The sequence below is a fragment of the Poromitra crassiceps genome (genome assembly GCF_964638095.1).
Source record: "Poromitra crassiceps genome assembly, chromosome: 8".
Taxonomy (NCBI): Eukaryota; Metazoa; Chordata; class Actinopteri; order Beryciformes; family Melamphaidae; genus Poromitra; species Poromitra crassiceps.
Window position 1 is genome coordinate 52,740,014 of NC_139629.1, and position 15,017 is coordinate 52,755,030.

At 44.4% G+C, this 15,017-nt stretch overlaps 1 protein-coding gene across 2 annotated transcripts; it reads right to left on the minus strand.

Moving 5' to 3' along the window:
* Positions 1-569: 569 nt before the first annotated feature.
* Positions 570-15,017, minus strand: tsr2 (TSR2 ribosome maturation factor; the record flags this gene model as incomplete). Of its 2 annotated transcripts, none has more annotated exons than XM_083641969.1 (5): positions 570-1,006; positions 3,952-4,113; positions 7,041-7,132; positions 8,155-8,245; positions 14,946-15,017. In XM_083641969.1, the coding sequence occupies 5 exons, from the start codon at positions 15,015-15,017 to the stop codon at positions 890-892; spliced, it is 534 nt and encodes a 177-aa protein (XP_083498095.1). In that variant the 3' UTR covers positions 570-889. The 2 variants fall into 2 exon arrangements, with proteins under 2 accessions (XP_083498095.1, XP_083498096.1); XM_083641970.1 differs by lacking the exon at positions 14,946-15,017 and adding an exon at positions 8,928-9,027.

Below are 15,017 nucleotides of genomic sequence, written 5' to 3' on the forward strand. Positions count from 1 at the left end.
TGGCTTTCATCCCTGCTCTCCCTTCCTCTATGATCTGTACCCATGTCAGCTTTCCAAGAAGGAGCCAGTCTATTTGCAATTATTTTTGCAAATATGTGTAATGGCAAAATACATTTTTGTATGATGACTTCCTGACTCCTGGCTCCATTATTCGATCTCAAGTGATTATCCTGAAAGTTGTTCACCTCTATTTTTGGCTCAATAAGAGAGGTGCTGGTTATGTCGCAGATGAAGAATACATTGATTCATTCCATTCTATAACAAATATCATGATAATATATGTTGATTCCCACCCCTAAAACACACACACACACACACACACACACACTAAAGGGCTGGCGGGCCTGCCAGGCCAACAACGGCCCCGCCAGGCCAGAAAAAAAAGCAAAATAATTACAATTATAATAAATAAACCCCCCCCCCCCCTTCCCCTGCTCTAGCCTGGGTAAACCCAGCCTTCAACGTGACGTCACAGGCTATGCCTGTAAGTTTCTGATAGCAGATAGAGGTCACGTGGAGGCTGGGTTTACCCAGGCTACCCCTGCTCCCCCCAAAATGTCAATAAACCTTTATGGCATACTATTACAATACAACAATGCTGGTGTTGACAGTGTTGACAGTAATAGAAGATGCCAAATCATTCAAAACAATAAGCATTTTGCTTTTAGGAGCATCGTGCCAGCGTGCAGCACTGTTCCAAAACGTGTCAACGTGTGTCGTTGCCTGGGAAACGCACATCCCATAATACAACTGTTCGCATTGCATCCCATAATAGTATGATGATACTTGGGATGCCATTGCGAACATAGATGCGAACAGGTTAGCTAAAAATTTAGCGTCGCCAGCGAGGGGCCCCACCGTTGCGGTCGGTGGAACGTTTCGAAATCCCTCACTTCTTCTTGCAGACCAGCGTCCATCCGTCCTCCTGACTGGGAGGGGGCGGGGCTTTTGCCCTGGAGGTGGGAGAGGGCGGGGTTTCTGCCCTGGAGGCGGAGCACTCCATAGCCTGGAGAAAGAAAACTTTCAGGTACTTAAAGTGATCATGTCAAAGATTTCCATTTCTTTGGCTGATGAGCGCTAATTGCAGGTGAGATCCAAACACGGTTGCATAATGTGACATTAGTCAGTTTGTTGGGCCATAGTAGCCAGTAACCATAGTAACCAGTAACCATAGTAACGAGTAACCATAGTAACGAGTAACCATAGTAACCAGTAACCATAGTAACCAGTAACCATCTAACTCACTGTGTTCTCGATCAGAAAGTGGGTTGGCCATCCCTGACTCTACATAGGCTGAGTCACTGGTATCTTTTTATTTATAAGGCGATATTGAAACAACTCCCTAATTATTTTTGTACGGTACATACATTGTCCAGCAGACAAACAACAATTACCGTTTACATAGGGGTGGGCGATATGACGATATTAGATCGTTAAGGATTAGAATGGCTCGACGATCTGCCTTTCCAGACAGATGGTTAGTATCATGCTACAAGCAGTGCACATTATATCAGTTGCATTTCTATGTTTGAAAGACACAACGCCTCCAAAGCCCCGCCCCCCTTTCACTTGGCGAACAAAGTGTGAGGCGATCAGCATGGATGGAGCTTGGAGCAACACAGAGTTTTGACTTGTGATTGTGAACACGCATACTTAAAGACCCTGAACACACATACTTAAAGACCCTGGAAACACACATACTTAAAGACCCAGGAAACCAAAATAGACAAAAACCTTCTAACTATGTAATTTAGGGTCTTATGTGAGTAATTATAAGCCTCAAAAAGTTTGAGACATTAGTTTCAACCCAAATCCTAAATATCGCCATTTCAATATTTATAATTTTTCATGAGGCAGCTTTGAATTGGGCGGTGCTGAACTGCTTCAAAACCCCCCCTTGTGACATCACTAGGGGAAGCCAATCAGTGACGTAGCTTGCAGTTCGTTCCTTCGTGCCCCCGCAGCCTGCTGGTACTCTGTCTGAATGGGGCCCATTCGTATGCGTATCCCCAGTAACTAGGACACTCGAACTCCACCCCACCTCTCCCCCACCCCCCCCCCTCTCCACCCCACCTCTTCTGTGGAGCAGTGCTAGTGGTCAAAAAGATGGGTAGCCTAAACCAGTGGTTCTCAAATGGGGGTCCGTGGCACTTTGCAGGGGGTCCTCGAAAAGTTTTCAGGAAAATAAAAATAAAAGCATTTTTTTTTGCAAAAGCTTCATAGTTCAACAAAAATATTTTATGCTTTAAATCTAAAATGGTTCAGGGATTAAATTCTAATCTAACAAACATATCAATTTAAAAGTCAAGCACGTGACCATGGAAACAATTAAGCGTAGCCTAAAATCACAAATCAGGATGAGGGGGTCCCCGGTATATTTTCTATCTTGTAAGGGGTCCTTGGCTGAAAAACATTTGAGAACCTCTGGCCTAAACTATACATTTCTGATTCTGAGGCAGTTTTCTCACATGTCGCGCTGTTATAAAAAAGGTGGTGTACTAGTGTGGACTAGCCTACTTATTTGTTGTGGTGTGTCTTATAAGAACCTTTTGATGGTTCCAAATATGTACAAAGCTATTCCAGCAAACAAAAGTACGTCATGATTAAGTTCATTCAGCAACTCGATACATAATTATGTCCAGATTAACAATTATGCAACATAAAAAAAACTATTACCCATGTGGAATTTGAACACAAGTCTCCCGTGTGAAAGACCATTGTTTTACCACTGTGCTAATCGTTCACTGAGAATGATAGTGGCACGTTAAACTATATGAGTCTGGACATTTTAAAGAATGAAACGTAATTCATTTCATCCAAACCTTAATCCCAAAGAATCATTGATGTTTCCCAAATTTTGCAAGTGTAGCGTGAGGAGGACGTGTAAAGAAGGAGAGGGAAGGAGATCAAAAGCAGGTAGGTTGGATTAGTGAACCTAAATAACTTCACCGCGGTGGAAAACGCCTCTTCAAATTCAGAGTTTGTTTTGGTCAGAGGCAGAGCCTTGATGACACGAGAGAGGAACGGAGCGGAGGAGAGCTGGAGAAAGAGAAATAGTATAGAGAGAGGGTGGCGTTCCATGCAGCGCTGTGCTCTCAAAGGCTTGAAAAAGACGGGTCCGAGCCTTCGTGGCAGTGTGAGGGGGCCGCGCGGCACGGCTATTCATACCCGGGTACGAATAGACACTCCGAACAAATTTCCATGACTTTTCCAAAACTCTCCAAAAAGCACCTGGAAATTGTATTTTAAATTTCCATGACAGGTTTTTCATGACCGTACGAACCCTAAAATTAGTTTGGATGTACTTGTACTGTTCAGTAACTTAAAATAGTCTTAAAAACCAATATGAAAAAGAATCATGATAAGATCGTGGATCGTGATCCTGCCTGAAAAAAATCTTGATATATTTGCCATATCGCCCACCCCTACATTTACGCTCACAAAACTTGTTTTTACTGAATGTGAAAAAGGCTCGTACAGAGTTTGGTAAAAAGGCATTTCAGTTCTCAGCCCCGATGGCATGGAATGATCTCCAGAAGGACTTGAAATTGCAGGAGCTGGTCTCATTAAATGTTTTTAAAACAATGGTTAAAGGCAGGGAGGACGGTGAAAGTTGTAACTGTTTTTCTTCATAGTTTAACTTGCCTTGTTATGAAACACTGAATGTTTATGTATCATGTATAGTGTTGTAATGTTATGAGATGTTTGTTGTGGCATCTGTAACTTGTGTAATTTTATGCTGCTTTTCTTGGCCAGGTCCCTCTTGAAAAAGAGATTCTTAATCTCAATGAGGCTAACCTGGATAAATAAAGGTTAAATAAAATAATAATAATAATAATAATAATACGAGCAGAGACCGGAAAAAGGTAGCTTGTTATCCTACTTCACACGTCGGGAACCTACAGTAACCTGCAGAGTGAGTATATTGTGTGTGATATCAGACTGTCGTACCTCCTCTTCCTCCTCGCTCTCCTCTTCCTCGGCTGTAGGGAGCGGGGCCGTGACCTTTGCCCTCTCGCTCTTCTTCTGCGCCAGTCTGTCAACCGTCTGTCTGAAGTCTTGTAGTGTTGCATGCTGGGACTGAGAGAACAGCTGGCACAGACGCAAAGACACCTGCAGAGAACAACAATAACAAGAACGATAACAACAACTATCACAATACCTCGCTGCCGATTCGATATGTATAGAGCACTGCAGGAATGACCTATTTTTGTAGGCTTAACCATAAATCGCCGCCATGTTGGTTCTTAGGGGTAAAAGGCTATGGGATTTTAGATTTGGGATTTTGGTTAAATGCATGAAATAAGAGGCCTATACCACGAAGCAAGATTAGTGGCGTGGCAAGGTAACTTCAGGTTTAACCCTAGGTTTGCCGTGCTACGACGCTAGTTCACTTCTTACTGAGATAGATCACCATGGCAACTTATGCTCTACGGCTAACCTGCTCCGGAGCAGGTTAAGCTCAGAAGATAAGATCAACCCATGAAGACGGACCTTCTGACCAATCAGCTCTCTGGAAACAGTGAGTCACCATTCATATAGGATCCCCAGATGAAAAATAGATTGCATTCAAATGAAAGAATCACAAAAGGAAAAAAAACAACATATATGGCTCCTGTTGAATGAATCAAGGACTGAAGTGTTGCACTTGTTGCAGGCTACATAATTACATTAAGTTAACTAATGACCACTTTGGAATATGTTTTTATGTTTATTAATTTTTATGCTCTCAAGTAGGCTATGATACGTTTGACCCCGCCGATCGATTGCAGCTGAACGGTGCGTGGAGAAATATCACTAAACCGGCGTAAAAAGGTTACATAACCGTCTCCAAAGCGCGCGGTGCCGTGTGCGCAACGGGGCTGAGGCTGACGTTGGGTTGGACATGGTCATACATGCCAGAATAGCCTACTACATCAAAGCAATTTAATATGGGATCGCCTGCACACAGATTATTCATATCTAGGCTACTCCTGCATTTTGCAGCTGCAACTGTGTTGCTTTTGGCCTGTATGATGTGATTGAACTTCATATTTCCAGCATAGTCCTTGTATGAAATATGCGACTCTGCTGCCAATACCACAAAATAGGCTATTTTTATCAATGAAATCTATGCCCGCACCGTGTCGATTTCAGTTCAGCAGCTTTTAAAAATTGTATTATCATTATTTTTTTTATTGGTAAGCTTTTATAGGAATTATTCCATCAGTGCAACCAAACACATCATGAGATCATTATTATTCATTGAGCCTAAGGGGACATTCACACCAAAAGAGTTTTTTTCAGTCAGAATGCTATGAAAATCATGTTGAGAGCGCTTCCATTGTGCACAAAACACAGCGCATGGAGCGTTTTTTTTGTACTCCGTTTTGTTTCCCCTGTAGTCGCGTGCAGTACAGATCAGAACACAACGACCACAGCCAGCTAGTTTTGTCTGTTTGATGTTATTCACTGTCAACATGAAAGCCAGATTATTGCCAATTCTGGCAGCAGCGGAGGTCGAGGATCCCTCGGGAGGAGAAAAGGTAGGATGAGTGAAAAAGATGAGCAGCGCGCTTTTCCTCTAATGTTCAACTTTAAAACGCCCACAGCGCTCCTCCAAAAACAACAGACACCACCAGCGCTAAACACCCTGGAGCCGAGTGCACCAGCTGGGCATACGCCTAGGTGTAATGCCACGTCCGACGTAGAACTCAAAGTTACGACTAACTTAATTTTATGGCAGGACCTCCGCTCGTCGGCGGGTTTTTAAAAGCTGATGTGTCGGAAGATCTTTCAATTTCTTCCTGCCCGCAGTGCGCAGTCTGCCATCACATTCAGTACTGATTGCACTTGTGATCAAATTCCATGCATCTTGTTTCTGTTTGTTTGTGTTGGCGCTGTTCAATTTAGCTGTGAGAACGTTTCTATGCTTTGAGCTGAGTTGGAGCTGTCTGTCAGCTGTCTCGAGCTCCTCTGAGAGAAGTGTGTTGCTTGGCAACAAGCACGTATTCACGTGGACGCGCACGTCCGCAGCCTAAAGACCGGGCGCAGCTACGACCATATTAAGTCAGGCTTGGTGCACTCGGTGTAAATTCAAATCACAACGTCGGGCGTAGCTAAGACCGGCGTAACAGTTAAGACCTACTTTTTTACGCCCAGCTGGTGCACTCGGCTCCAGGGGCCGGTTGCACCAACTGGTCTTACACTGGTCTTAAGCTAAGTTGGTCGTAACTTTACGACCTAACAGCTACGCCGGTTGCACCAAGACGGCTTAAGCCTTCTTTTCACTACGACCAGGCGTAACTCTTATGCCTGGTCAGGAGGAGGCATAGAGCCTGCCTGTAACAGAGATCTCCGTGTCTTATCAGCGGAGACCTTTTTGAGTCCTTACCGTCATCGTCGTAACACAGCCAGTTCTCCGTCTTTGAAGCACGATGTTAAGATTATAACTAACTAGTTGTGTGGCTTAGCCTTCCCAAATGTTGCCGTTAATTTTTTTAGAATTTAATACATAGAATTGGGAACGTTACATTCAATTTCATTCAGACTGTCTGGCTCAATCGCCGCCATTTTTCCCCCGGAGCGAGGGAGGGTGGGAGGAGTGTAGTGTAGTGATGCACTTACAGTAGTGGCTGAGAGAGCGTAGTGGCACAGTGCTCCAAGCAGGTCGCGAGGCACACATCATCCAATCAGGGTGCATTCCCTGGCAATTCACATGGACGCGCATTGCTATGACCAGCATAGTTAAGACCAGACGTAAGCCGTCTTGGTGCAACAGGCGTAAATCCACTCTAAAGACTGGTCTTAACTAAGACCGACGTAGGAGTTACGACCAGGCATAGTTAAGACCAGTTGGTGCAACCGGCCCCAGGTGCGTTCATTAAAAGAGGAGCACGTTTAGCGCGTCCTTACATAGAGAATGAATTGCAGAAAGACGCTGGCAGCTCTAAAAGCGCTTTGGGTGTGAATGTCCCCTTAGGGTTAGGCAGCTTGTAATTTTTCCACATTTATTGATTAAATACTTTAATGGAAATGGTCAAACCCTTTAGTGTGTGTACCTGAGGTAAGCTCCCGTCCTCCACGACTGTATCAAACTCCTGGTCCATCAGCACAGAGAGGAAGTCCTCCACCTCACACTGCTGCAGGTTAGCTACACACACACACACACACACACACACACACACAGACACACACACACACACACAGCGCAAACAGCAATATGTGGTAAAAATCTTTTTTTCTCCACACCCCCTACACCCAATTTACGATTTTATATATAAAAAAAAATCTAAACGTGTACGAAAAACATGTCTGTCCACTGGGGCTCCTTCTTGTCATATGGGACGCCACAGGGGAATGATGGCGCTAATGTTAGCCGCTAGCTGGTGCATGTGGCAGAGCCACAGCTCGTTCTTTGGGGGATGCTGGAATACATTTGTGGAGCTGCTGCCTTTAGCGGCTGTAAAAGCTGGCTGTCTCCAGCTTTTACAGCGCCAGACACGCCTATTTCCTCATTCATTCAAAGCGCAAATCATGAAGCTTTACTATGTATGTCAGAATCAAAATCCGCGTTGGATATTATTAGTCTGTTCCCGAATGACTGTCTAAAGTTACCACTTTTATTCACATCAGTAATTTCTTTGAAGAGCGGTTTCTGCCTCCACGTATCCTACAGCAGCTCAATTCACCCTCTCAATAAACTCAATAAAACCTGCATGTCTTTTTTGCAAGTGGAAGTAATGTGTAATCTATCTCAGTCTAAATTTCCAAAATCCGTAGGTGTATTTACACCATTTAGGCTCAATGAATAATAATGATCTCATGATGCGTTTGGTAACCCCGGTAACACTGAATACCGCGGCAAGCCTATTGAGGGTATCTGTCCTGGTCGCTGCACTAGCGCCTCCTCTGGTCAGTCGAGGCGCCTGTTCAGAGGGAAGGGAACTGTTTGGAACAGCGTGATCCTCCCACGTGCTACATCCAATTGGAAAGAAAATCGAATAAAATCCAACCCCCTCCCCCCCAAAAAAAATCACCAGAATGGGCGGGGCTTCAGAACAAGAAAGCTTCCTCCTCCTTCCTGATTGGCCGAATGCAGATTTCTCCTCAGGATCAATGAAGTTCCATCCAATCTGATCGTTAAAGTCTATTGGCCGTTGCCTGGCTACCTACCGTTGTCATGGAAATACTGCTGGACAACATCCACCATCCAATCAGCTTTTTGCTGGCCGAACACGCCGCCAAACCCGTTATCCACCGCAATCTGAGAGAAACAGAGAAAGAGAGAGAAATGTTTATTTTATTTTATTTCTATCGAATTTTTTACGTTTGTATTATATGCTTTGTCAACATGTGCACATCATACCAATAAAGCTCTTTGAAAATGGAATAGAGAGAGAGAGATCCAATAATATATATATATATCTACCGTAAATTCCGGACTATAAGGCGCACCGGTGTATAAGCCGCACCTTCAGAGTTGACTATTTTTTTCTTATATAAGCCGCACCGGACTATAAGCCGCGGGTGTTTTGATGTTTAATTACCATATGTAAGGTTTCGTGCACAGAGGGGATTGTCGGGAAAGAGATGGCTGTTTGGGGAAGCTCCCATTTATTAACATTTCAACAAAACAAGTTGCATATTTGCATAACGTATTCAAGTGTTACCATTTAGTGCAATAGTAGCTACAGAACATGTACTGTGCTGTGTAAATTTAGGGGTCCTTGGCATGAAAAAGGTTGAAAACCACTGATCTACATTATAGCCTACAGTAGTTCCATAACAAAAAACAAAGCCTACAGCGCTTGACGAGGCAATATCAATGGCTAAATTAAATGTGTTTTTTTTAAAGTGCAAAATAAAGTGCCTGTAACACGACAGTAAGCGCGTAAGCCTAAAGTTGCAGTAACACGGCTGCTTAAAATATATGGTAATCAGCCTACCAGAAAAGTCATTAATCCTCGTCTTCATCTTTTAGGCTAAGGTGCAGTAGCCTACACGGCTGTAACCAGAAAAGTCAAGTCATTAATCCTCATCTTCGTCTTCTTCCTGCGTACTAAAACCACCAAAGTCCTCATCTTCAGTGTCGGAAACGAACAGGCTCAGGGTGGCTTCGTCAGCCACTCTCCTCTCTCCTTCGTTGTCGCTCTCAAAACCAACGAACTCCTCTTCGTCACTGTCGGAATCGAACAGCCTCTGAAGGCCCTCAGCTGTGGCGGCGTCCTCTTCATCACGCAGCAGTCCAGCCTTTCGGAACCCGTTGGTGATCGTGGATGTTTTGACACTCCTCCACGCTGTCAGGATCCACTGGCAAACTTGAGCCTTCAGTCGGATCTGAACGGCACCTCGGCCGTCTGCTCTCTGTGTCAACACCCTGATGCCAAGGTTACGTGCTCGATTTCCTTCTTTCCTTCTTCTTCTCGCCGCCATCGTCGTAACACAGCCAGTTCTCCATCTTTTGAAGCATGATGTTACATTACAACGAGCTAGTTGTGTGGCTTAGCCTTCCAAAATGTTGCCATTAGTTTTTTAGAATGTAATACATAGAATTGGGAATGTTACATTCAATTTCATTCAGACTGTCTTTCAGGCTCAATCGCTGCCTTTTTCCCCCCGGAGCGAGGGAGGAGGGAGGGTGTTTTACCGTAGTGGCTGAGAGAGAGTAGTGGCACAGTGCTCCAATCAGATCGCGAGGCACATTTTTTGCAACATCATCCAATCAGGGTCTCGCTCTCGTAATGTCTGTCTTGCTCTCGTTCTGCCTCATACCAACATCCATAGATTTTGGAGGTTCCCGAGTGGCCGTTTGCTGAAAAAATCCATAGATAAGCCGCACCGTTATATAAGCCGCAGGGGCCAAAAAAGGCCAAAAAACGGGAAAAAAGCCGTGGCTTATAGTCCGGAATTTACGGTATATTAGGGCTGTCAGCGTTAACGCGTTAATCGCGCGTTAACTATCGTTCCTATTAATGCCACTAATTTTTTTAACGCGCGATTAACGCATGCACGTTCTGTGATGTTTGAGCCTTGGTCCGCGCCGTAGTTTTGGAAATCAGGAAGCATTAACGTTGATATCAAGCAGAAACAAAGCTCCGTGAGCAGAAAAGGAGGAATAAAATGGGCCTATTGGCAAGTTCAGCTTCAAATTGAGAAAGATGTCCTGCATTTTGGGTGAGAGAGAGAGGGAGCGCGTCAGCTCTCCCCGTCTGTCTCGTCTCACCGTGGCAGAGAGAGTGAAAGACAGACAGACGGAGAACGGGGGGGGAGACAGAGAGGGAGAGAGAGAGGCAGAGAAAGCGAGACAGACAGACAGACAGACAGGCAGTGAGAGAGGGACCGACGGAGAACGGGAACGCGAGAGAGAGATACAGAGAGAGGGGGGAGAGAGCATGCACGCAGCCTCTCCTGTCTGTGGCTGGAGAGATGTAGAGGATAGCACCATTAACTTCACACAGTGCAGCCTGAGAGATGTGTATTCCCAGTAACTAGTAGCAATAATAACAATATTACCAATGGCCAAATACTTACCCATACTAATGATAATAGCTACCCATATTAATACAACAGTGCATCTTTGCACAAAGCTCTCAGGTTTAAGGTAGCCTACCTCGGTTTAAGGTAGATTTAGAACAGATTAAAAAAATGTGATTAATTTGCGATTAATCGTGATTAACTATGGAAATCATGCGATTAATCGCGATTAAATATTTTAATCGATTGACAGCCCTAATCTATATGTTCTCATGAGATCATATATGAGATGAGAGATGAATTTTCCATTTCTCCCGTCTTTATTTTTGCCTTTGCAAGTTTGTGTTCAGCAAGATAATCTTCACAAATGTTATGACTTTTGAAGCGAAAATGGTTAAAGACATTTTCAGGAAACGCTTCAAAAGTCACAAAAGTGCTCCTCATTTGTCAAGAGTATCTTGCTGAACACAATTAAACGTCGCTATTTCATAAACTTTTGTTAACCACAGACCTTATTTGATGCATTTAACCCACATCCCCATACTAAAATCCCATTGCCTTTTCCCCCTAAGAACCAGGAAGTGCAGGGACTTCTGTGCCTACAATAATACGTCATCCCTGCGGTACTTACAATTTCTCCCATATACCACCAGTATACCCCTATACCCATGCAGTAAGCTAGTGTCCGAATACGAAACTCATGCTCGTTCCCCATAGCCAGGTCACTATGGGAGTGAGTGAGTCAGTGGTTTAGCCAGGTCACTATGGGAGTGAGTGAGTCAGTGAGTGAACCATTCTGAACCCGTATGTAATGTTCTTTTAAACATATCAAGACCATCATCTGTATCGCTCCATAAATTGCTTTACACTTCAGACAAGGAAAATAATTGTTACACAGTTGTTATTGCCTATATTGGATTATGCTGATATTGTTTACCAGAACACATACACCCCCTTTCCTGGCTATTCATTGGCTCGTGAGTCACGCATTTTGGACCTCCACTAGTACCACTCTCTTACTAGATTGCTCTGGTATTTGTAGTTCTCATCCAATAGCGGGCTTGGAAAAGTATCACGTGGATCACGTAGCTTTTGTACTTCCTGTCAAATCCAAAACACTGAACAGACCCTCGCTCGCTGTCAAGCTGTTGGAATGGTTTTCAGTGGCACATTACAATGATGAGAGTGGAGACAGAAGGCACCACGGCTCCAAGGCAGTGAAAGATGCACAGATGCACGCACGCACACACACACACACACACACACAAACACACACACACTAGGGATGGGCATTTCAAGCAATTTAAATACTCGAGTACTCTCCTTATATTATGAACAAGTGCTCGAGCACTCGCACGGGGGGGGGGGGGGGGGGGGTCTGCTGTGTGATTACTATGGTAATGACAGAGCAGGGGTAATTTGCTGTATATGGGGCTGTTCACACATAACGTTTGCATTTTTGCATGGAAAAAGCGCTACCTGGAGCATTTTTTGTCAGGAGAGGGACTGACTGTGATATTAGGTGACGCGAACATCTAAAGCCTACCTATCTCCGATGGTTGGATGGATGGCATTAGCGCTTTGGAGCAGACAAGTTGTGAAACAAGCGAATGCATTTCCAATAGCCTACATGTCCATTGTCCAGCAATGTCAGGTTATTGTCCAGTATCATCCATTTTACTTTATGATCACTGTTACACTAACGTAAATCCACGGATTACAAGGTCCGGTGTTCTGCCAAAAAGTGAAAACTGACCAGTGTGATTAACGTTACAGCTGCTGAGCTGCAGCTGAATAGTGATCACCATGAAGCGATTGTCTCCCAAAAAGTGATTCTTTCTCCACATTCCTTGTGACTACCGTTATGGGAAACGACAGTGTAGTCGGTAAACTAGCGTTTACTGCAAAGTTTTGAATGAGTTTTATCGGGCGTGCGCTATGAAGAAGTCTGCGTCTCCTTCGGGAGCATATCTTCAGCCACCATTTTCGGGATGAGCTGGAAAACTTCTGGTTAAAACTTTCAAAATAATGTTACTTAAACAAAAGTAAATAGCTTATTAATGCACGTTGGAGGAGAAAAGGTATTTCAACGAATGAAGCAGCAAACCTTGTATCAAAATACTCGTTGTGATGTTATATGGCGTGAAACTGTGGCTGTAACGCATTACTCAAAATAAATAAGGTACAATAAGCGTTTTATTTTGAAAGCAACAAAGCGGACGATGTACTTGTACATTCTGGCTGACTTGACGCCCGTGCAGTTCATGCTGCCAGATCCACATGACGATGCGTGCATAGATCCTCTAGGCCATTTTTAAAGGCGTGCGGAGTGGGGCGAGTACCCGAACAGCAGAAACGTTACTCGACTACTGACGTTATGAACGGGTGCTCGAGTACCCGAGTACTCGCGCCCATCCCTAACACACACACACACACACACCCACCCACCCACCCCACGGATGCACGCACGGCTGCGACCTGCAACACCTGGGTGTGATTTTTTTCTGTATAAAAGTATCCAAAGTGGTGTGTTGTGTAGTGCTATCTGGAGAACTGGGGGAGCGCACCTACAGTATATGAGGAACAACAACTCCCCCCCCCCCATTTTACTATTGTAAAAACAACCCCTAAAGTGTGGGCGCTCCACTCCCACAGCAGCACTACACCCTGTGTGTCTATGGGACTGAAGCGTGGGTGGCTCAGTAAATGAGGCGTGATTTCGAATTGCACATAGGTTACGCAAAAACCATGCCCTGTGCACGCCTACGCAGCAGTCAAGCGCCGGGATTGGCCAGGCGCTCATGCTGTTACAGGGACACCATTCCTGTGAGAAGCAACAACACCAAGCGAGGCTGCAGCGAGAGACAAAATCCTACATCGCACCAAAGCATACAATGTATTTTAATGTTATTTGACTTTCTGACCACCCGCCTCAGTGTTAATTATGAGGCCAGAATAACAGATGCTGCTGGCCATTGGGAAGGCTAACCCTTTACTTTTGGTTTTATTTATTGTGTATGATTCAACTTTTTATCTATGATTTTATATTATTGCATGTTTTTGTAGATTATTGGGACTTTACTGGCCTGGAACAAATGGCTGCCCTGAAGGGGGGGGGGTCTAGGCCTATGTGGGGCTCGCTCTCTATGGGTTACGCCCACCAAACTCAATCCAAAAATAATAACCTCGGCCCCGTTCCAATACCCATACTTGTACTTCTTTCTTGTAGTATGTACTGCCGCTGCCCTCACAAAGTATGGATTGTAGTGTGCAGCATGCATGCAAAATGCATACTATTGGGACACACTACATCTGTCGTCACGTGAGCTTCCTGAACTCCGACCTCTTGCTCACTTCCGCCGACGTCCGCAGCGCCACATTTGAGTTTTTTTTTTTTTTTCAATAAACAAAGTCTGGCAGTAACAAACAGTACATTATACAAAAAATTCAGACTAAACATTTACAAAATTGGAACAGACAATCAAATAAACAAAATAAAATAAATAAAGCAAAAACATTAAGTCAGAGATCTAAACAGGAATCAAGATATGCATGTTTTGGTACACACCATGCTTGTTTGGTTTTAACATATTTCAAGGCTTTCTTAAAGTTAATTATCTCATTCATGAACACGCAGCTCAGTCAGTGCGACGTAACTCCAGTAGGTGGCGGTAATGCACAAAAAGTTGTTTGCCAACCGCCATAAAACATTAGAAGAAGACATAACTTCCTGCTGAGCAAAGGATTGTGGGGAAGTTTGGCTGAAGCAGCATGCATCGATGCATACTCCGAAATAGGAGCTGATGTAGTACAACATCCTGGTACTCTTGGCATACTGCATCTGACATACTATGTATTGGGACATACTAAATCTTTTTTTGCCTACTAAATAGTATGGAAGTATGGGTATTGGAACGGGGCCCGGGTGTCACCAGACTCTCACTGAAGACCCGCCCCCGTCTTCCGGTGGCCTGTGCTGCAGTGTTTTCGTTCCCCCACAGGAATGCAACAGTAGGCAGTCGCTATGAGTTAAGAGAAAAAATAAGAAGCATGGACAGACCAAACAAAGTGTGTGTTTTGAGCTAACGCTCGTTACTCGCGTCGCCCATGCAAACATTTAGCGGAATATTTTTCCTGGAGCACAGCACGGGCCATAGAAGTTTTTCCATCCAGGCTAATCCAAAAACCTGTCCGTTTTACTGTCGTCTTGCTTGTCACTAAAGTGCGCCCGACTGCTATAACATGACTTCAGACCTGTTGTCTTTTATAATATTCGGGCTAAAAACCGAAGCTCAGACCACGTACGTGTCTTGTTTATTTACAAAATTCACATCTGCGCTCATTGTTTTGAATGGCGAGTAGCCCCCACTTCCAGGTCCGCGTGCTGCCCCCCCTTGCTCCCGTGAGGCGCGAGTGTCCCTACGTGCGGGCTATCATATATATATATATATATACTTAATACACTTGTAATGAGGTATTTGATGTCTCACCTGCAATACGGGCCAGGTGTCCAGCACGGCGTGCACTGCCTCTCTGAACGCTGCTGAGCGTGAGGCCGCCAT